Below are 23,794 nucleotides of genomic sequence, written 5' to 3' on the forward strand. Positions count from 1 at the left end.
TCCAAAGCCACAGGGTGGTGAGATTTGTGTCCCCCAAAATGGCAAAGAATCATTCCCTTCTTATTTTTTATTCTTTGATTCCAATGTGTACACTTCAGTATTTTCTTTTAAATTCCAGTGGGAGCTGGTGGTGTGTAAAGAGCTGCAGATTTAGGGTCTTACATTGTCTCTGTCTGTGCAAACCATCATGCCTAGTTCAACCTCTACCAGAGATCACAACTGCTGTAGCAGAGGCAGCAGAAAAGATCGTATGCCTCATCTTCTGCCACAACAGTTGATGCAGGCTTGGTAGCACTAAAAGGAAGTGTTTGCAAGAGGAAGCTGGACCATGAGGTGCAGCAAGTAAAACCAAATTCCTGTCTGCCATCTCTGCTGAGGGCTGTGGCCTCTGTAGCTGACACTGGGTGTAAAACAACATGTAGTGACATCTAAGTGGCATCCAACAGCTGCCAACCCTCAAAAACCTGTCAGTCTGAGCCCGGTATTAATTGCACATTCAGGTGTGCCTGTGTCATGCAGACTGTCCATTTCTATAAACATAGTGTGATGAAGGTGAAGAAGTCTGTATTTTGTTTCCCTTTCTTTAAACCTAAGAGAGAAGACTTAAGCAGTTGGCTTCACTCATTACTTTTTTTTCTTTTCATGGCAGAAATTCTCAATGGAGGTGTTAAAATCAGCAACAACCCCAAACTGTGTAACATGGACACCGTCCTATGGAATGACATCATTGACACAAGCAGAAAGCCTCTCACAGTACTTGATTTTGCAAGCAACCTGTCTACTTGTAAGTATTAATTTATCAAAACGCAATGTGCTTCCCCATTTCAGGGAGAAGAACCAACAGTTCGACTTTTGTGTTGTGGGTTTCAGGTCCACCAATTCTTGCATGCAGGGCCATCGAACCTTCTTCCAAGGGAAATTCTTCCTAACTGGCATATTATGTAATTTTTCATTGTGGTTTGCTGCTTAACACGTAGCTCAAAGAAGCTTTTCTTGCTTTCACACAGTACCATATGTATGCTTTTCTTTAAAGACAGCCACACAACTCAGAATAATGTGCAATCATTTGTTTTCTAGAAATCTTTTATTTAAAGATTTTAAATAAAATCTTTAAATTAAAGGTTTTTAACACTCCCTGGAACATAAGTTCCTCTGGAACTTAAGGCCTTTTTTGCTCTAAGGCTCAGATTTCTATTAGAGTGCTGTAAAACGCCGGTGTTTTGGGCTGAATGAATAATCCTTGCAAAAATTATGATAAGAGGCAGATAAATCTGATGCTTTAGATCAGGAGGAAGGAAATTGTATATTTAAAAAGTTTGTGTTATATGCCTAAAGTATGCTCAAACTAATCCTTGAGGCTTACAAATCCCTTGTAAAATCCCCAGTTACCTCATAGGAAGGAGAGTTTCTTTCAATTTCTGAACATTTCACCTTTGGCACTGCAAATTGGTGGAAAACATTTTCTTTATCTTCTAGTTGCATAATTGCTGGGGAGCCAAATAGCCAGCTTCTATGTTGACATACTTGCTGCGGAGCCCAGTGTAACCAAGGGGCTGTGAACGACATAAGTTATCACAGGAGCCTGACTCTGAACACTGCAGAAATGTTAACCTTTAACTTTTAAACTTAAAAGAAAAAAAAAAAAGTACAGTTCTTTGCTCCCACATCAAATCTGTCAGCTCTTGGACAAGTATTGGCATTTGTTCAGCTATGTGATGGGCAGTGAGGGGGAGGGAGAATCACGTGTTACCAGCAGGAGGAATCACTCTAATAGGAAATGCCTCTTAAATGTAGTAAATTCCAGATTAATCTGCTTAGACAGCCATTTATGGTTTTAATAATGATCCTGAAATCGAAAATAAGTTGTTTCTCTGGGACTTTGCTTGTCATTAAGAGTAAAAAAAGATAGAATAGTAAGCACGGCAGGAAGAGGAAGGAGGAAGAGGTGGGAAAGGGATGCTTAATACCGATAGCCTTGTACTGAACAACATCAAAGTTCACGCAGGGTGTCCGTCCATCCTGCTGCCTCTCCAATGCTTGTCTGCTGCGTAGACCTAAGCTGAGGAGTATTTTTGGCAGAAGGCAGGAGGAGGGCACGAAGCAGACAAGTAGAATTGCTTTGTGGTCAGAGTAGCTGGCAGTTGCCTGCAAATCCAGTTGGTTTTGTTTTCTTCTTAGAAATGTGCATTGATTTCCACGTGGCCTGCAGCAAGCAGCTGGCACATGCCTGACTGCAGGCCAGCAGTGACTTGCAGTTTTATGCAAATTCAAGCCCAAGGCCCAGTCGGACAGTGGCTGAGATTCCATTTCCTGGGAAAAATACTCCTCTTTCGTCAGCTAGACTGTCTGGGTATTGTGCTTGCTTGCTAAAAGGTGTGGAGAACTGCACGTAGGAATCCAGTGATGAACAACAGATAAGGATTTGAGGTCCAACTCTCAAAATTTCTGAGCACCAGAATACAGAGGCTTGCTTCTCCCCCTGTTTTACTGAGATTGAAGGCTCAAGGTTTTGTTTTGTGTGACACCTATGATGTTGTCATCCAGGGTTTAAACAGCAAACATTTTTATAATGCTCCACTCTTATCTTTTAGGTCCAAAATGCCATCCGAACTGCACAGAGGACCACTGCTGGGGTGCTGGTGAACAGAACTGCCAGACATGTAAGCCTGCAGATTAATTAAGAATGATCTTGGGTGCTACAATCTGACTGACTAACCTTCTATCTACTGAATAATTTACCTGTCAAGTGAGCACTAGCAGCAAGTGTTTTACACTGGTCCTTTTCTCAGTCCTGCTATGCTAGAACTCCTTGAAGCATACCACCAACACACGTGGCCTGCTTCTCCTTGCAGTCCAATGGGCATGATAAGGGGTCTGAAACCAGCCTCTTATATCACGTGCACATAAAGGCTTCCTGCTCCAAAAAAGGTCATTCACAGGGATCACAGAATCACAAAATGGTTTGGGTTGAAAGGAACCCTTCACGATCATCTGGTCCAACCCCCCTACTGTGAGCAGGGACGCCTTCCACTAGATCAGGTTGCCTAAAGCCCTGTCCAGTCCTACTTTGAACACTTCCAGTGATGGGGCATCCACAACTCTGGTCCATCTGAGCAGCTCTGCTTCTGGATGGGAAGTCTTTAGGTGGTTTGACGTGGGTCTGGGTTTCCTGGCTGATGAGATATTTCTCCAGAGTGAAAAGATTGCAGCTGTTTCCTGCATTGAAAGCTTTTATCTGCCTCCCATAACTTTCTCCCATCTGTACTTGAGAACATCTATCCTTTAAGTTATTTTACCATATAAGAGAGAATGCAGTAGCTGCAAGGTGAATTGTTTGTGTTGCAGCTGTTGCTAGCAGAGCAGTTCTGTTGGCTGTTTAACAATGCTTTTGATTAACAGTAGAAGCAACAACATAACCTGATTTTTGCTGCTTTCATTCCCTTTTTTGACATCCCTTTAGGTTTCTTTTAGAAACGCAAATTATGTCACCATCGCATGAGCAGTAACGCTACATATTGCACTCAGAAGACCTTTTTCAAGGCCCTCTGAAAATGTATTGCCATCTTTTTCATTTTGAAATGGAGACATTGGGATTGTGAGGTTGTTTGGTTCGATTGCATGTGTTTCACTGTAAAATTTTGCAGGTAGGCTGCTTGCCTGATATTGTGAGGGTAGATAACATATAGTCAGAGGTGTTTGAGATTTTTCAAGGCTTTGTTTCTCCTAAAGTAAAGTTGAGGAGGAAGAGTGTCTCAATTTTTTGATACTTCATTATTTCCTTTTTGTATAACAATTGGGGAAATACACTGTTTATGATTCTTCTTGCCTTAGAGTTTTGTGTAACCCTGTAAAGTTTAGTGGAAAGTTTGCTGATCTACACTACAACAAATGAGAGCAACATCCTGCCTTAGGTTTTTCCATTGTAAATAATGACTTAGAGCAGAGTTTCTTGCTTGCAAGTGTCAAGTCAAGTCTGTACAACTTCTTCAGCTTACAGAAAAAAAAAAAAAAAAGAAAGAAAAAAAAAGAACATAGAGCCTCTCCCTCTTCATTTACTATGAACTTTGTTTTCTCTCGGTCAGCTCTGGAGACTGGTTTGTGCCTTTGCAAGCACAGTGAATTGCTTTCAAGGTGGACAGTGGTTGCGCACACAAAGGTCTTTCTAGGTCGCTCCCTGCCATTGAGACAGCACAGCTGTCCCATGGGCTTGCAAAACGTCAGGTCTCAATCCGGCAGACTTCCAGCACTCACAAACTCTCACTGGCTTTGGGAGGATTACTCAGAGTGCATAAAATGAAACCATTTGCAGGCTCTGGCTCTCCTCTTGAAGCATTTGAGAATCTGGCCAACTGAAAATGTATCCCACATTTCCATATGTGGGAAAGTTTGGTGTGATATTTATCTTTCTCCTTCGATGAACGTGGGATATTCTGTATGAAATATAAACGTTTGCCATGATACATGTTTCCAGCAGGAAGCTTCAGTCAATAGCTATCAAAGTGATGAGCTGTTTTACTCCCCTGCTGATGCTTATGAGAAAAATGTTATCAAAATGCTGTTCATGTAGAACAATGTGCCTTTTATTCCCCTGTTTCTGGTTGAACAGAGGAATTGCTATCAGAGAATCTAATGCATAGTGTAGAGCTAATGTTTCCTTGAAAATACAATATCTTGCTTACAGACCTACAAGTAAAAATGAAATAATACAGCTTGGGTACAAAAGTGTATAATGGAAAAATATAGGAAGTGTGATTAAAAAGAAATAATTACGGTTGTGTACCCTGTAGCAGGTTGCATTTTCTGATAGTTCTCTGTTAATTAACAACCATCTGTTTCTGACTTACAGGAACTCCTGGTAATGTTGTAACCCATTTGTGCCCATCTGGGAAGCTGGTAGCAGTTACTGTATTTATTGCACAGCTGAGGTGCTTGGGGTGCTGTGGTGCAGCGGGTTAGCAATCCACTTCCCCTGACCAAGGAGTCAGGTGCCTATCACCAGGGTCTGCAGATCAGTAACTTTTGTAGGGAACAGACAGACCTTTGGCCCATTGTACTAACATATGCAAGCCATTATTTCTTTTTTTTTTTTTTTTTTTTTTTAAATTCTTGTAATTATTGTTTTCTCTGCTTGATATTCAAATTGAGATGATTTCCTGATTCTAAACAAAATATTGCAGGCTGTTTTCCCTCTCCTGTAGAAAGCTGAATCAGGGCCAGCTATTCCTTCGGGTTGCCCTGGTGCAAACCCTGTGGGAGTTGAGTAACGAGAAATTTGGCCAAGAAATTGAAGCCTAAAGAAAAACAATATAGTATGTGTATGAGATCAGTTTGCTGAGTGGGTGTCCCCTCTCTCTGCAAATTTCAGAAATACATGTATTTTTAGTGCATTAAAGGAATCCTAGCACCCTACCAACAATGTATAGTTTCCCACTATAGCACAGAACTCTGGCACTTCTCCTGTTATGGTGTTTTTCCTGAAGCTAGCAGCAGTAGTAGCAGATTAGCTCAATAAAGTGGAGCTGCTCTATTACCCAGCTGAAAGTTGCAATGACTCCCAGAATTTTCTTGCTCTTTCTAAGCAGGACATGATGTGCTGGCTGGGACCAGAGGGCTTAGCACCTCACAAGAGCCAAGATAATTAAGGGCAAAATACATCCCCGCCACCCACACCAACTCTCACCCTTCCTCACTTTCTCCTGACTTGAGGACAGAATATGCATCCCACGGGGAAACTAGGACAGATTCTACATGAGACATTTTCTCCATGTTTATCAATTTCATTGCAGACAATTCAGCCTAAACTTTCTTAATTCCTGTTTTTTTTACTTCTTTGTCTTCCAGTAACAAAAGTCATCTGTGCTCAGCAGTGCTCTGGCCGGTGCCGGGGAAAGGTGCCCAGTGACTGCTGCCACAACCAGTGTGCTGCAGGGTGCACAGGGCCTCGGGAGAGCGACTGCCTGGTAATGATGCTACAACGTCATCAGTGCTTGAAAACCTGGCTCAGAGGGGCAGGCACAAAAGATCTGGTCTGGGGGACCCTGGTGGTGTGGAGGGGGAAGGAGTAAATCCAACTTTTTTAGGAATAAAAAATGCTATTGCTTTTCCACTGAAGTTTCCGTGGGCTGGTACATGCTGTGATTTTAACTCCTCCCCACCTGTGCACTATATGGCATTCAAAGTTAAGTGACACTCAAGTAATTCCCACAGCAACTGTCTAGTTTGTGTTTTGTTGCTGTTATCTGTATTCCTGGTGCAATCTGAGAAATCTCATGGCTAGGATGCCCTTACTGGCTCACAGGGAAGAGAGTTATTCTCTTTAATCTGGAAAGCCGGGGTAAAATAAAGGGAAGGAGGGAATAATTATTAATTTAATGCAGGATTGGGTTGGAAGAACCAACTTGTCCTTCGTAAAAACCTGCTAAATTGTTCATTACCTACAGCCAAATAGAACATCTTCTGTTTAATATTCAGCCACAAAAGTCAATAATAGGCAGGAAAGAACTTGATTTGATTGAGGTTATTAAAAAGTGGCTGGCCAAGAAAGTACCGTTTGTCTTGATCTGGTTACTGCTTGTAGGGAAAATTCTTCTGTCTGAGGCATGCAGATTCACTCCTGTTCCCACGTGAATCCCAGCAACTCTCCTCCAGAGTGCCAAGGTTTCTTGTTCAGAACAAGAAAACCTCACGTTCACTCTTTTCTTTCAAATATCAAACTAAATTGCCCAAGGGTGCCTGAAACACCCTTTCACCTCCAAAGCAAAAAGGACCATCCCTGTAGTTGCTCAGAATTTCCATTAGAGCTAAGAGGAAGCAGCTGAGCCCATAGGAGTGTTTTTAAACAGCTAATATAAAACCCGTGTAGCTTTTTAATGGTGCTGTTGTTCAATGCCAGGCATGCCGCAAGTTTCGGGATGATGCTACGTGCAAGGACACGTGTCCCCCGTTGGTCCTGTATAACCCCACCACCTATCAGATGGATGTCAACCCTGATGGAAAGTACAGCTTTGGAGCCACTTGTGTGAGGGAATGTCCACGTAAGTTCATTTCAGCTTTCTGCCACAGAAGAGATGAAGGCTTCGAGGGAGGTGGGAAGGGACCTGTGTCACCCTCTGTGTTACAGCCAAGTGCAGGAGCACTTGCTTGTTCTCCTCAGCTTCTCAGGGAACTGGGAGCAGGTAACAAGAATGAGAGAGTAGACGATAAAGAGGACAACTTCTTCAGTCTTCCTGCATCCATCAGCTTCCCTGATTTTTAGTGGTTACACTCTGACTTCTGAAGATTCTCTCTTGATGAGGAGAAAAAACATCTTATGAGAATCATCAAAATGATGGCCAGGAAAGACATATGGGATCAATCCTGTGGATTACTGAAGCAGTATCAACTCTTAACTGGTTCTTATTTATGACAGATAGAAAGTCATTGGTTTAAATACTCTTTGTGAAATCCTGGGATCATTGCTTCCTCTACAGATGCTTGCTTTTTCTTTCACACTTTTCCATGCCCTTGGTCTCTTAAACAAACAAGACTTAAATGCAAGAGAGACTTTAGCATACAGAAGTGAATGCAGAACCTTTCTGAGGTTCACTACTGCCCTTCCTGGCCCTTACCCTGGAAGAGTTAGTGAAGCTGAGGGATCAAAAAGGATGTGTATTGATCCAGATAGCAGCACTGCTGCACAGTCTGTCCTTTGCAATGTTGTTTTACCCTTTTGCGACTGTTCTCCTCTCTTGTAAAATGGTGATAGCACTGCATGTCTGTCTGCTCTCAAAGGACGTGAAAATTAATAATTAATGCCTGTGCTTTATGTATGCCAAAAGTTAAAAAAAACCTTCTTTTTTCCTAGTATTGACATACATGTGCATCCCCTGATGCATCCCGCCTGTATTTCAATGTTCTTTGTCATCCTTTGTTTTTCCAGACAACTATGTGGTGACAGACCATGGCTCCTGCGTTCGTTCATGCAATACTGATACTTATGAAGTGGAAGAAAATGGTGTTCGGAAGTGTAAAAAGTGTGACGGGCTATGCAGCAAAGGTATAAAAAGCATGGCATGAAATAATAAAGCTTTGAAATGATAGGTGATTTATTAGAATAAGTACATGGGGGTCTGACCTGAATTAAGATCTCCAAGTGCAAATTCAGTATGCACATCCACTGATAGTTTGCAGGTCTGACAAACCGTGTACTCAGAAAGCATGCCTGCAGAGCATGCTCTCCAGATGAGATATGCTGTAAGTACACTTGTGCAGATAAACTGCACTTCATGTGCGTGTGTATCCTGCACATCTGCCTTCTTTGTTTGCCCTTTCCAATATCTCATCAACAGGAATAAAACAAAAATGGGACAAAGAGGGAGAAGGGCATGTGCCAGAGCCTGTGTGCAGAGATGCTAGGACCAGAGCTGCACAGCTGTACAAGCAAGAAATGTTTGTTCTTTGGCATTTTCTGAAAAGCAATAGTAGCCAAAAGATCTACGAGATCTTACAGAGGTGGGATTGACCAAGTGGGAGTGTTTTCTGGACTAGCAGTATTTTCATGTTTATTCCATTACATGTGATTATGCTTCTCTCTTCTCCCCCTGATTTTCATGTCTCTACTTTAACAGTGTGCAATGGCATCGGAATAGGTGAACTGAAAGGGATTCTCTCCATAAATGCCACAAACATTGATTCCTTCAAAAACTGTACAAAGATCAATGGGGATGTCAGCATTCTCCCAGTTGCTTTTCTAGGGTGAGTTGCAAGCTGGTCATTGAGCACCGGAGGAGAGGCGCTAGGGAGAAATTCAGGCTGATCCGTTCTTCCAATTCCTCATTCATTTTGTTTCAGGGATGCCTTCACAAAGACACTGCCCCTTGACCCTAAGAAGCTCGATGTCTTCAAAACAGTCAAAGAAATATCAGGTCAGTGATGTGTGCGAAGTGTGAGATGTTTTCTAACCGGTACTGCTAAAAACCCAAAGCAAGACCAGGGAAGTTTTCAAGCATGTGAGGAGAAGTGCGGGCTAATTATTTCTGTCTCTGAGCTTCTGAGGGTCACCCCTCACAAAGGTGGTCAGCAGCATTTCGCCAGTGTTACACCCAGGTAACCTGTACTGGCCTCCTGTCCAAGGTGTGTGGTTATGGCAGACCATCCCTTCTGCCTAATTGTCAGCCCTAGCGAGGAATGAAAGCAGAAGCAATCCCCAGCCACCCAAGAAGTATGTGGTGATGCAGGGGCGTGCCCCTCCGGCTAAAAAAAACCAAGTGTTTCTATTTGTGGAAAACCTTTCAGCAACTCCTTAGGGAAGCGTGTTCAGTGCCTTGCCTTGCATCACTCCACTGGAGAGGACACCCTCCCCAGCCTGTCGAGCCCTTCCTGGGAGTAAGCACAGCTCCGCCAGCACAACACAGCCACCAGAGCACTTGGCTGCAGGCTGGTACAAGTATCTATTAAAAGTAATTTTGTTCATCCCATTATAAAATAAGTATGATGTCAGAGCTGGGCCCATGGATGTGGCTGCAGACTACCTTTTTTCCCCCTCTCTTTTACCTGCCTTGTTCCCTTCAGGGCAGCAGTGACTAACCTCAGAGCTTCATACAGTGGCATGCAATTTCCCAAATCCTTTACCTCCTCCAGTGTGCCTCAGCTTAGCAGGGAAATTTGCTTGTCACAGCAAACACACACTGAGCTGCTGTCTGTTCTGCACCATTCCTGCTTTCTGCCCAATTTTCCTGTTGCCCAGGGGCATCTCACAGAGGAGACAGGGCAGTGCCTCGCTCCCGCAGCCTCTCAGGCAGGGTGCTCGCTGGCAGGAGTTGTCACTGGTGGCTCAGCGTAGCAGGATGTGCAGTTCCCTGACACACTGTTCTCTGGCTCTCCTCAGCCCTCGTGGTGGGCTAAAGAGTAAATTGTTTACAAAACGGTGTTTGCAAATAGCCCTGAAATGTCATGTCTCATTTTGAGATTCTCAGAAAAGCACATGGAAAGTACAAGTGCCTTCTCCCAGCTCGGGAGAAGCTGACAGGAGGAGGACATTTCACCTCCAACGATGACCGCATTTGCATTATTGTTATATATTTTTAATCTTCTTTTCTTCATTTCAGGATTTTTGTTGATTCAGGCGTGGCCTGATAACGCTACTGATCTCTACGCTTTTGAAAATCTGGAGATTATCCGGGGCCGCACCAAGCAGCAGTAAGTAAATCACATGCCAGGCTGCCTGTAAAAGGAGTTCTCTTGAGAGCTGCGTTTCTCTGAGCACACCAGGGTATCTAGCACTGGGAGACGGGGTTGTCACAAAACCGATGCCAAACGGGAAATAACCTGTGAGGTGCTGAGCACTGTTTTTGTAGCAGTTGAGTGGAATCAAACCTGCAACTCTGCGCTGCTTTTAGGGGGATGCAATGAGCCTGCTCTAAAGACTGTGCTCTTCCCACCTAGCCTGTAAGTGTACAGGGCTGAGTGTGCCAGACAACTTATGATGTGATCAGAAGCACTTTGGGGTTGAAGACATTCAGTTTGGGGCTTGGTGGACAGTCAGAGATGGAGATGGTGGCTGCCAGGCAGAGCAGACAATAGCAGAGCATCCAGCACCCACCTGGGCTTGCCCCGAAAGGAAAGATGTTCTTGTGGACCCGTGTGAAATAGCTGTTCTACCTACTGCCATCATTGCACATCATTCATTGACACAGTGCACACGTCCTGCCAGATTTAGCTTTGAATTTTCAGTTGAAAAAAATTCATTACGCAGCACCACATTTGAAAACCAAAAGAAAAATGTTCCAAGTACAACCCTGTTTACTAACCCTCCTTCTTCTGTGTGTTTTCTCCATTTTAGTGGCCAGTATTCCCTTGCTGTTGTCAATTTGAAAATACAGTCCTTAGGGCTGCGCTCCCTCAAGGAAATAAGTGATGGAGATGTTGCCATTATGAAGAACAAGAACCTCTGCTATGCTGACAGCATGAACTGGCACAGCCTCTTTGCTACTCAGAGTCAGAAAACTAAAATCATACAGAACAGAAATAAAAATGAGTGTGGTAAGTCTGAGCTACCTTCTTGCACCCACGGAAGCTCATGCTAAAATGCAAAAGTAATTTGAGCATCCCCCTGGCTGCAAAATTCATCAGCGGTACTGCTTTGTTGGAGACAGGGAAAGAAAGATTCGTCCACAGAGGACGTGGGCTTCATGGTGACTATTGTGACTGTAACTGTCCTGTTATGTACCCAGTGAAACCACATAGGTTGAAGGACACAGAAGCCTGCTCTGAACATCAGAATTGTTTGGCAAGTTTGTTCATGCATGTTGCAGTGCTCCCTTGGCCAAAATCTAATTATTTCTCTTTGCAAAATATGATTTTTTTTTTTTTTTTCATTTTGGAATATATATCTCCTCTGATACTGGTTCAGCTTTACTGTATGGCTGTTGGGTGGTCACAGAACTCATTTTTATTTTGAAAGGCCAGGAATTGCTCCTGATTTCAGGCTTTGGGAATTATGAGAACCAAGATTATTCCTCTTCCACACTACCAGGACTGGCTGTCAGGATAGACTCTTTTGCAGTGCTGTGTCTGCCCTCTCTCCTGCCTTGAAGCTTACGGCTTCTTCTCTTTTCTCTCTCCCCCTCTCAGCTGCTGAGAGGCACGTGTGTGACCCCTTGTGCTCGGACGTGGGCTGCTGGGGCCCAGGGCCCTTCCACTGCTTCTCCTGCAGGTTTTTTGGTCGCCAGAAGGAGTGTGTGAAACAGTGCAACATCCTGCAAGGGTAAGGGGCCTGGGGGGTGCTTGGGGTTTTGGCAATGATTTGGGGGAGGGGGGTATTGATTTTAGAATGCATGTGACTAGAAAGCAAGCAACCCAGAGGGTCTCTGATTGCTCCAGATTTCACCCACTTGGCAAGGGCGTTAGTCTGAGCTGAGCACTGTGCCCCAGCAGAGAAAAGCTGGGAGCAGAGCTAACTTTCCTTCCCTGGTCGGTATTGCCCGGGAGTGTGCTCCCAGCAGAGCTACCAACATGAATAAATTGCCCCAGGCCTGCCGGGAGGCTATCATCAGGCCGAAGGAGGCCAACCACTACCCTTCCTTCCCATACGACATAAAGGAGCTTAAAACCCCTGAAAATCCAAGCCAAGCCTGTCACATTAAGCACATCTGTCAAGATTCAGAGCCAGTTGTAGTCACGGAGAATGCAATCACCCCCTGAAGTCACACACTGCAAAGGGACCCTTAGGTATGCTCAAGGTGATGGATTTTCTGGACATGTTTCAGGAGGTCAGAGGCTGCCCCAGGGTGCCTGGGGGGCTCCCACTGAGGTGGCAGGGAGCTCCTGGCCACCAGCCAGGTGAGCAGCTTGCCCTGCAGAGTCACAGTCGAGGGAAAATTAGCCTTCGTCTGAAGAGCACTGGGAGCAGCAATTTCAGGCAAAATTATTGCTTCAGCTTTGCTCGAGCTGAGGAAAATATATTGATGCCTTTCTGTCAGGACGGCGGCTGTTTTTTTCAGTCTGTTCAGCAGGTGATGTGGGCAGGGAAGGCATGGTTAGGACCGAAAAATATGCTGATCTTCAGTAACATGCATTAGACAAACGCTTTCCCATCATAATTTTGTTGGTGTAAACACTTCTACTTTTGTTTCTTAATAAATCTCTCAAAGTTGTGCTTTTAAAATCATTCGTATTAAGCAAGTACTTGACAGGGTGCTGATGCCCATGATGTTTGTATTTGTCTAGCAACTTGCCATTCAGCAGCTGTCTTTTTTATAAGTGAATTCCCTCCAGCAGCTATTATGACCCGAAGGGCAGATCTGGGCATTTTTTGTGTTGTATGATGGGTAGATTTACTTTAATTAATAACACCATTACTTGAAGTGGAACAGCTTTATTGCTATTGAAACCATCTGTTCCCAACTTTCATATTTTAATGATTCATTGTGTGTTGTAGGGAGGGCATGAATTTAATTATCAGTGCATTGCTGTTTAACTTTCCTAATTATTATTTGGAGCCTTGGAATCATTTGAAATGTTTTTACTGATCTCTTTGCATTACTACCGTTTAAAAGCCTGTGGAAATCTTTGAAAATATCCTGTGTCATTAGCTTAAAACGGAAAGTAAACTAATTTGTAGCATGCAGCCCACAGTGCCATGTGTTCTGCTGTCATCCAAATTTCCCTTTCCCTTGCCTCCCCCTTGTTGTGCTGAGCTAGTGCCCCTGCTGCTGCCACCGGCCAGGATGGTTCCCCTGCACCTCCTCTGTCTCAGGACAATCATCTCGATGGACTTAAACTGGAAAAGCCAGGAAGAGGAGAGACGACAAGATTTTATCACTCACTAAGTAGCTGAGTTTTTATGATTTCTCTTTTTTATTTTTTTTTCCAGGGAGCCACGAGAGTTTGAAAGGGACTCCAAATGCCTCCCCTGCCACCCAGAGTGCCTGGTGCAGAACTCCACCGCTTACAACGCAACCTGCACTGGACCTGTAAGGGCAGCCTCAGCTTAACAAACCTGTACCTAAAACTGTGCATCCATATGTATTCCCCTCATTGACATAATCCTGAATTCCCTTTTACCCTTCTCCAGGATCAGGCAGAGATGGGGTGAATTAGAGGGCAAGATCTGGGGGTAGGAAGACAAAACCAGGAGAGGGAATTTCAGGATGTATTTCTCTTTGGTGTCCCCTGCCATGTACATAATCCAGACAGCCCTAGAATCACAGGCATTGTAGGGCCTTTCTTTCTTATGTCCTTTTACAGAAAAAAAAATAGTTAGGATTACTTACATATGTGAAGATATGCTAATGTGGTGAACATTTTTGGAACATGTAGTTATTGAACAGCCAAGTTGGCGTGAAAAAAATATTACACATCCTTATTCACAGGAAAAAAATGCTAACATACTGGATTAATACAGTAGCTTTTCTCACTTGAAAAGCCATGATAAAATTGTGATTAAAAATGTTTTCTGGACAATATTCAGGAAACAATTTTTACTTAAAACTGCATTCCTTCCTCTAACTAGGTTAAAGTATATAGCCAATGTTAAAGCAATTGCAGGTGTAAATTAAGATCAAAGAAAGGTAATCAAAACAAAATGATGGGATTTTCATGCTTATAGTTTCCAAATTCTTACAAAAGCTCCTTCTTCAAAAGCCAATATAGTATACTCTTTCCAGGCATCCAGAATCTTCCTCAATTTTGTTCTTTAATTTTTAGAATATTCTCATGTCATGAGATGTCCAGTTTGGCAACTGTGAAAAATTATTTGTTCTTAATCAGATTAAACCCATATCTTAATTGTAAAATTCTCATTCTCATTAATGCATCCACTGTCTCAGTTAGACCTTTTTGCTAATTGAAATCGAATCTCCTGCTTCCATCACAGATCCTACTCTGTGCTCCTTAGTCCAACTCTTTAAAACGCATCATACCATCTCCTGCAGCCACTGAGTGTTCGACCCTTGCCCATCAGTCCGAGGAGTCACTGCTCAGTAACGTGAAGTATTTCCATCCTCCCTTCCAGCTTAGACCACCATTGCCTAAAGGATGTTGTTAACATCATAAGCTCCTTCAGGCAGTGACCACCCCTTGTTCCACATTTGCCCAGCGTCTACTAATTAGTCATTGTAGTGGCCCTTAGACATTGCAGTAATTAAAGTAATCTTCACATAACTTGTCTTACTGTAGTCCCACTGAAACCAGCACTGTAGATATGGTATAATTTTTTTGTTTGCTTTCTGTAATAGAATTTGACCCAGAACTGCTGGTTTCCCTGCTCTAAAATATTTACGGTATTCCTGGTGCTGTTACAGTCTGAGTAAAAATAGTTCTGCCAAAAATGGCTAAAGGCAGTGCCTTTAAGCACAAATGAATTGCTATTCAAAGTAGAAAATGCATGGCATCCTTGGGTTGCCTCCATTTCCTGTGCTTCTCGAAAATGGAGGAGGGAAGCTGTGCTGAGAAACCAGGAAAATAATGATTTGGGGCCAGTACTTTAGGAGGGATAAGGAGGCCTAGCTCCATCATTTTAAATCATTCAATATAGTAGATTGCACCAGAAAACAGCCTAGCCCTCTGCTTTTCTACTTATGCCTTGTTGGGGTGTCATTAAATTATTCCTCATTTTAAATGAAAAATGTGAGCTTTCCCATCAGGCAGAGGAAACTCAATGAAGTATTAGCTTTAAACATCAGGTACTGCCTTTTGTACAGTTCATTCTACAAGAGCAAATACTTGTAAGCTTTTAGGTAGCTAGGTAATAAAACCACCAGATGCTAAAAACTTGCTGCCGTCGAATGCATGTAGATTTATCTTTTGCATTTCCTTCTGAATAGACCAATATAAAGGCATCACAAAAAAGTTGTTTCTTGGTTTCTCTCCAGGGACCAGACCATTGCATGAAGTGTGCCCATTTTATAGATGGCCCCCACTGTGTGAAAACCTGCCCTGCAGGAGTGCTGGGTGAAAATGATACTCTTGTCTGGAAGTATGCAGACGCCAACTCTGTTTGCCAGCTCTGCCATCCAAACTGTACACGGGGGTGAGTAAAACCTGGGTCCGAATGGAGAAGAAAAAGTAAAAAGCAAAGGAATGGCTCATATCAGGCTCTTTCCCTTCCTGACTTCTCCCCTATTACAAAGCACCAAGAACAAAATATAGCAGGAAGTGAAAGAGGTCAGGCATACACAGGTAAACTACGCAGAGTACAGTGGACTTTGTAAATAGGAAAAGTTCAATGGCACTTCTTTACACAGCTGAAAAAAAAAAAAAAGCTTTAGGGGATTTGAGAAAGTTTTGGGTTTTTTGCTTATTTAGATAGGAAACTTTCTGGAATTTTACAGAATCACCCAATAGTAGTGCCCTTTTTTGTTATTTTTCCTATTTTTCCACCTGGCTGGGTACTGGGTCCTCTGTTTTGGGGAGGAACATCAGTGACATCTGGTGGATGCTGAGTTCCTGGGACCCATTTTTCTCAACACCTTTGATTTGTGGGATACCACAGTGATTTTCTTTCTTTTTCTCTTTTTCAATATGGTACCAAGTGGTCTGGTTTAAAGCTTTGCTTGCCTCCTGAGTGGCTTTAATCAATGGGCATCACAGTAAACCCAATCTGCACATACCGCTTTTGTCCTCATTTGGGGAATGGTTGAACTGCCCCCTTTAATGACCTGTGAATTCAGCTGTCTTTTACCTATGTGGCGGTAAGTGACCAGGCTGCACCCACGTCCTCTGATGGTTTCCAACCTGCAAAGGACACAGGATGCGCAGTAAGGTGTGGGGTTTCAGACTAGGTTGTTGCGTTATAATGCTTTCAGAGCAAAAGACAACCCATGTTTGGTGTCTTTTCCTTCACAGACATCTGACCTGTAACCTGCAGTGTCTGTCCAATCAAAAATCCTTCCATAGTATGTGTTGCAAGAGAGAAGTTTTAACATTTGTTCTCCAGCTACAATCAGACCAAACCATCATTCCACTGTATATTTACCTAGCTCAACTGTCTGGTCATAAAAAAATAGAGTGCCTAGGTCCTCACCTTCACGGACCACAGGAGAAGGGCTAAGAGGGCAAGCAACTGGCCTCCCTAATGCTTCTCAGGCTATGACGCAGGGAACTCAGTGCTCTGATTTTCAGATGGCAGCTGCAACAGCAAAGTGTATTTGCCATGATTTACAGCAGTGACCCCTGAGTCTTGTTACAATTGCAGGCAAAGCTCATCGCAGCTTCCCATCACAATATAATAAGAGATTAACTCAGTTGAAAAGGGATCTTAATAGCTTTGATCTTTATTAATGACCTCAATACCTGTGATCATCAGTCTCTACTGATACAAACTGGCCACCGTAAGCCAATATCCTTTTTATAACTGGCCACATTTTCATGCAGAAATCCTGCAGAAGAAGAATACTGGATTTCCATGTGGCCAGTTACTGGATCAGCATAACCAGTAACCACATCTGAACAAGTCTTTCAACTGGGTGGCCTTGGTAGCAGGATCAAATGCTAGACTTTAATGAATACAAACTCAGGGAAAATAATCTGCCAGACGGGAATGTAACTTGCAGTTGCATTTTGTGCACAAACAAGTCCCCAGAGCAGAGCTCATCAATTCCTACTTGGCTTTAGCAGCCAAGAATGTACCACAGGAGTCAAAAAAAAAATAAAATAGTAGTATCTATTTTATCATTTACATGAAAGAACTGGGCTAAATTTGCCACAGTTACATGGTGGACATGCTCAAGTTGCTGCCCGAATGTGGCAGAAGAAATAGGCTGTACCTCTGATGGGCTTAAGAGAGCTGGAGGAACGTAGTGTTGCTATTTTTGTTTTACAGATGGGACTTCTGAGACCAAGGGCATTGATGGGTAGGGAGCCAGTGGCAGAGGCACCATGTGGGAACGTGCAGCCCAGCACAGCATTTTCCCCATGAAGGCAATCAATCAGTAATGCCACTTAGTCATCTTCACGCCTTTCCCTCCTTGTGCTGCGGGAATGTGATCTGTTCAGCAGTGGGTGGAAAACATCTGTCTCACAAAGTTTTTGCGTCTTTAAAAAACACAGTCTCAGCGATTTCTGTATGACAAGAAACAACTTCTTTATTTCTGTCCCTGTCCAATGTCATGTACAGAGGCACAGAATTTTATTACATGTGTTGAGTTCAGTATTCATACAAGTTCAGTTTTCCAGGATCTGGCTCTAATTTCTGTATCCAAAGAAGCTGCAAGTAAACAGGACCTCTCTCCCCAGCTGAGCTTTGTCTCAAATCTGGGTTTTAACTTTTGTAGTACTTGCAGTGCATCACCTCCTTTATATTGCTGTGACAAATCTCATCTAGCCTAACTTTCTTTGCTGAGTTGCTTGTTTGGCTTTCATTAGAAAACAGAAGGGAGGTAGCTTTCTCCTGTTCAGCCCAAAAGACTTCTCCCCCATTTCCCCTATAACTGCTTGGGGATTTTTTACACCAGCTTCTTTCTGCTCTGCTTGTAGTGCAGCTGAGAAAATATGCTCCATTAAAGACAGAAATGTCCCAAAAGTCCTGAAATTACCCAGTTCATACCTCCAGCAACTAATGAAGCACACCAGCTTGATTATTCTGCTCCATGTTGAGAGATCTGTTTTTCCCTTGCGACTCTCCCAGAATATAAGAATTAAATTCAGCCACAGCCAGTGGGGTGGAAGAACAAGAAAGAGAGGTGCCACAACCATAGTTAATAGTACTGGCTGAAGGGTCCAGCCTCCAGAGTCACTACCAACATTACGTCTTACTGTTCTTCTTGTTAATGCCCCATGGGAATTTAGAGGTGGGTGAGAAGGTGGACAGGGGTGTGAGAGAGAAGCTTGCAGCAGCACAGCACACATTCTATGCCTTTGTCATGATCTGAAGGTTAATCAGAAAGAACAGGCAGAAGAAAGTTCTTGTAAGGCTTTGAAAAACCCAGTGGTTTTCCATTTCTTTTATGACTGTGAAGTAACTGAGGACTTGTGCTGTTAAAGCGTGAGTCCCCTCTGAAAGGCCATAAATCATAGCAACGTGGCTGTATTACATCAAATTAGGAACTATAGGTCGAGGAGAAAGTTGTTAAAATCTTGATGGATTTGGGAAATAAATAGCTGTGTCTGCACTGGGACAAGTAATATTTATGTAGACAGATGAAATGCTGAGTTCAGGATGTAATAGTTTCAGGGACTGTACACAGCACTAATTTTCCAATAAGTAGAGAAATATTTCAGAGACTACAACTGCTGCTAGATTCCATCCAATACATCCGTAAGATCTTGAGGCAGTTTATAACACAAGGTCACATTTCTCATTTTAGTTTCTGTAAGCAGAAGAAAAATGATTCAAGGATGGAAAAAGTGATTGTTTAGATTCCATAAAACCTGGGTTACTTATGTTGGGTGTCATCATAAAATTCCACATTAAAAAAGATGGCTATATTTAGTCTTGGATGGATATTTGTCATAGGCTTTGTTTCTTCTTTGACTTGTGAAATGAATCAGAAAATCACATGGGATTTGAAAAGCACAAGCTGATCCATCATTTTCTTCCCGAATACCTTTTAACTTTATCCCACTAGACTTGGTACTGATGGATTTGTGTGGGAAATAATTTTTAAAAAAGAAAGGGTACAGATGAAAATCTACACCTCTCCTCCTCCCACTTTCTGGTCTAGGAAAATAACTGGTCAGTCATTCCTCAGACTGTGGATAGTATCCCCTCAGACAACTTTTTTTGCTGTTATGAAGTTCATGGAGGTTTTGCAATCATAAAGTGTCATCGAAAAACAGAATTTTAGAAATAGTTAATCTGAGGGAACCCAGTCACATTCTGGAATAATGTATTTTTAATTTCATGTCCATTATCAGGAGAAGTTGTATATGATTTGTTGCATTAACATAGAGAAATTCCTATGCATGTGATTGATATAGTGTGGTAGGATGAGGTCTTGGGTCCTAGATCAGTTTTCTTTCAGGCGCCCAAAGAAAGGAGCCTGGTGCAAAGTGAGATATGTTTCCTGTGACCATAGGGAAGCTGGTGGTTCTGCTCTGCATGTGCAGCCTCATTGTGCTTAGTTACACAACCAAGCAAACAAAACAAACTGTAGGCAGACAGAGTATGCTAACAGAGCTGGGTGCCCAGAATCCGGGAACCAGTGTGCACAGTACTTCCAGCATGTCCAGGACACCAGGATGCACATTCTTGCATGGGAGCCCAGTGAACTCACAAGACCTTCCAGATGCTGGGCCTTGGAGCACTGTGTTGGCCCTGAAACAAGGCAAATACACGGGGGAAGATCAGAGTAATGAAACCAAACAAATAAACAAAAACGCAATAAAATGAGTGGTTGCTTCCCCTCTTCCTCCTCCAGACCTACGATCAAGCTGTGAGATAAAATCTTCAGCCCCACCTGCCATCTTGAAATTTTTCTGTTTCTTCCTCCCAGCAAGAGGGAACTCAGAGCACTTTTCCTGGCATGGGTTCACTCCTTACCCCCTGCTTGACCTCCTCTGGCGTTGCTTTGGGATGATGCACCTTCTTCGAGTCAGCACAGGGAGCGGATACCACAAACTGGACTTTTCTCTTTGCTGTGCTCTGTTTTTCAGTGGTGATGTAATCCCCTCTGTAATGCTCTCCTTCCTTGGTAGGCACCACAAAGACCACAATTCCCATAAAGAGCATACATCTTGTAGCCCAGCAGCACTTAGGAAATGCATGGTGCTTCTCATGCCCACTAGACCATCAAGTGAATGTGTTTTCATCTGTGCTGTTTTTTGCATCGGGCTGCCAAAATTAATTTGGAGCATTTTAAATGGAGGGAGAATGACTTGCTAGTAGAGTTTCTGTCTCTCTGGGTAACTGTCATACCTGTTTACATTGCCAGTGGCATGAGATCTTCGATTGTGAAAGAAAAATACAACAGACACATGAGAAAACACTTTAGCCAAAGCAAGGATTGTGAAATGCTGTTTTCTGCTGGGACCATGTATCTGCTACTGACGTTTTCCTTTGCAATAGGAAGTCTGGAAATTGTAATCTTTCGCTTCTCAGGAAACATGGATTATGCAGGAGGATCTGCAGCAGTGTGTTTCCATATAGCTTTCTGCCCTTGGATAGGGGAGAAGCTGCTCCTGTCTTCCTCCACAGTCAGCCCTGAGCTTCTATGCTAATACAAATGTCCACGCAGAGCCAGTGTGCTGGCTGATTGCACGCTGGCCACCCCACAGCTGCCTCTGTGGCCAGATATTTTGTGCAGCCTCAGTTTGAGCTGCATGGATAGGACGGCACATGTAGGAAGCACAGATGTATTTTCATAGATTCAGAGACTCTAGGTCCATTTTTATTCTGTGTATCTATGTTCTCTCTCCATTCTAACGCATCACAGAATGCTGTTTTAAAATACTCTTTATAATGAGTCCATAGCATAACTATGCCTCTGTGTAAAAGCTTCTGGAGCAAGGCAGTTGACTGATATTTAATAGAGTGCATGATCATTATGAATACCTTGAACTGCTCTGAAACACAAAGTTTTCATCAGTAGCACTCTTAGCTGGAGTTATAGCAGTAGGTATGCCAGAGCTAATATGTTTGTAACATTCATTTGTTTTTACAGGTGCAAAGGACCAGGTCTTGAAGGCTGTCCAAATGGGTGAGTATTTCATCTGATACAATTAATGACAGAGCTGGAAAGAATGCATGTGTGTTTACATTTCTGTGCTGGACACTGCAACACTGGGACTAACATTCTGTAAAGAATATGTAGGGAGATATGTAGGGAGAAGTGACAGATTAGGGCAGGCTCAGATCTATAAAAATGACTAAATAATTGAGAAATTTCCTACTAGCATGAGACTCCAAAACCTTGTTCTGCTTAGCTTGTCAAAAAGAAGGTCAAGGTGAGACCTGGGTTCTGTTACTTGAGAACAAAAGGAGGAGCTGGAAAACGAAAGAATAATGATCTAGAGGTGGAAAGAGATATGTTTAGGATTGATATGGTTACCTGCATTACAGGGAATTAATTGCAGGCCCCTAGGGGCTTTTCCAGTCCAGCAATTTCTGTATCTCCAACCTCTCAATGCATAGATGGGCATTCATTCTTCACACAAGATCTTATTTTGCATTGTTTGGCCTCATGGTTTGCTCAAGAACATGCAACAAGTCAGCATGTTTCTCTGACTAAGAGGGATTTAGTTTCTAGCCACTAAGACTATGGAAAGACAAATTCAGCCTAGAAGAACTGTAAAAAAGTGACTTTATTTAATAGTAACCCCTGGGGCAGCTTATAAAGAGCTGTGATGGATCTCCAAGTACAGTCCAAAAGACAACCTTGGAAAACAGGTTTTTCTTTTCAATTTAAGTTTGAAACCAACCAGACCAATAAACAGGCAGGAATCAGTACACACAGACAGTTCACACATTACCCAGCCTTAGACATTTTGTACTGGGGGAGAAGGGCCAGTGATTTCAAGAACATCGTAAACCACGCATCCTGTCGTAATGGTGAGCTGTCAGCAGCTTCATTGCCAGTATCCCAACTGTGTATTCCTTCTTCATATCACCTTCTCTTTGTGTGTACAAAGTTGTCGATACGTCATCTATATGGAGAGCCTTTTCTCCATAATTTTCAAAGAGAAACAAAAGTGCCTTGATATATTAAGCGGGGGCCTTGCAAATCTGGAACAAAAGTACAAACCCAGCAAAGCAAATGTCACAGAAATGATAAATGCAGAAGGCTGTGCAGAAATGACATGCAGAAGGAGGAGGAGGTGGCGGAGCAGTGGAGGAGAAAGCTGCACTGCCAAGCACAGTAAAAGTCCGGATGGTCTCATCTCAGCTCAGTTGTTTTGATTTTTCAGTTTTCCTTGAAGAAGAAAACAATAAACACAACCACTGGGGTGAGGAACTTAAAAATATTGAGACTCAAGAGATGTGAAATATCAAATAGGTTTAAGGAGGTGTGCAGACAATATGTTTGGTCAAAACCTGAGGCTACATGCAGCCCCTCTAGGTTTATTGTGTTTTCTTTTTTTTGTTTGTTTTGTTTTGTTTTTTAATCATACACCTAAGCATTTGTTTTTTTCTCTTTCCACATCCTGTATTGTGTTGCAGCTCCAAAATCCCATCCATCGCAGCCGGCGTTGTCGGAGGGCTCCTCTGCCTGGTTGTAGTTGGCTTGGGCATCGGCCTGTACTTGCGGCGGCGCCACATCGTGAGGAAGCGGACCCTCCGCAGGCTGCTGCAGGAGAGGGAGGTGAGTGCCACAGTTGCATCTCAGAGCCGACTGCTTTATTGGGGCAGTGGGTCCTGACCTCCTCAAGCAAGAGGATTAAAGCACCACAGATCTGCTTTGTAACTGAAAAAGCTCTTGGCTTGACTAACACGGTGTCTGCCACACTTGTTGGAAAAGAGGCAGCATGCACTTAACACTTTCTCACTTAATCTCAAGTCTGATCCCTGTGGATATAATTTTCCAAAGCTTTAGGGGATTTAGATGCCTAAATCCCAGTGACAATCACTGAGATTGGGGAAAAGACTAAGCCTTAGGGTGAGGTGTAATGTGTTTGCTGATCCATGCTACCTTGCCACCTAGACCCTTAGCACTGAAACCTTTCTCCCTCCAGACAAGCCTAGTAGCAAATTGGATACTGTTGGAAATTTTACCCCCTTGATCAGATGTAAGTCTGATCCTCATAAGAAAAATGAGAAAGGAGAGCAGGGAAAGGGATGGAGGAAGTGTTTGTGTCTGGTCTTTTTTTTTTTTTTTAAAGCACAAAAAATACTAAGACATCAAAGTGAGTGGTTTACCCTGTTGGGCATGAGTGAGGTTTCTACAGTGCTTTGTTTTTTGCACGGTGTAGGTTTTATGTGCATTACAACATTACCCTCTGGGTTCCTCACATATGAAATTACAAAATTCATTATCCTCAATTTAAAGATGTTCTTTCACGATTAGTCTCCTTCTCTTGCCAGTCTGATCTTGGTAAATAAGTAGCAAATTGTATTTGGTATTCTGCTAAAAGTACAATTGCAGCTTCCTTCTGTGCTCCCTGGCTTTGCAGAGTAAACTGCTAAAATCCTTACAGCTGTCCTGCTTTCCAGTATGCTGCCTAATAATATTTTACTTACCGCTCTATTCTACAGTTTTAATAACAGAGTTCAGTTTGTGCTTACCTTGTATTTTAGCCTCTGGACTCCAGAAAATTAGGATATTTCATCACAACAGAAAGGTCACTGGTCCACTAAAAACGATTGTATCTACCTAAATATAGTTTTATTCAAAGGAAAGGAAAAAGGAAATCACTAAAGGGAAAAGGCTGACATATTTAAAAA

The 23,794-nt window shown here is 42.9% G+C and overlaps 1 protein-coding gene across 2 annotated transcripts in view; it reads left to right on the forward strand.

The window, feature by feature from the left end:
• EGFR (epidermal growth factor receptor) overlaps window positions 1-23,794 on the forward strand; it is a 159,511-nt gene that overhangs the window by 112,524 nt on the left and 23,193 nt on the right. For both annotated transcript variants that reach the window (XM_068674841.1, XM_068674840.1), the window contains exons 4-17: window positions 650-784; window positions 2,592-2,660; window positions 5,842-5,960; window positions 6,893-7,034; window positions 7,919-8,035; window positions 8,607-8,733; window positions 8,830-8,903; window positions 10,086-10,176; window positions 10,820-11,019; window positions 11,611-11,743; window positions 13,352-13,451; window positions 15,351-15,508; window positions 21,078-21,113; window positions 22,574-22,715. In XM_068674841.1, the coding sequence (XP_068530942.1) occupies window positions 650-784; window positions 2,592-2,660; window positions 5,842-5,960; window positions 6,893-7,034; window positions 7,919-8,035; window positions 8,607-8,733; window positions 8,830-8,903; window positions 10,086-10,176; window positions 10,820-11,019; window positions 11,611-11,743; window positions 13,352-13,451; window positions 15,351-15,508; window positions 21,078-21,113; window positions 22,574-22,715 (1,643 nt within the window). The remainder of the gene's footprint in view (window positions 1-649; window positions 785-2,591; window positions 2,661-5,841; window positions 5,961-6,892; window positions 7,035-7,918; window positions 8,036-8,606; window positions 8,734-8,829; window positions 8,904-10,085; window positions 10,177-10,819; window positions 11,020-11,610; window positions 11,744-13,351; window positions 13,452-15,350; window positions 15,509-21,077; window positions 21,114-22,573; window positions 22,716-23,794) is intronic.

Source organism: Anas acuta, chromosome 2, assembly GCF_963932015.1.
Source record: "Anas acuta chromosome 2, bAnaAcu1.1, whole genome shotgun sequence".
Lineage (NCBI taxonomy): Eukaryota > Metazoa > Chordata > Aves > Anseriformes > Anatidae > Anas > Anas acuta.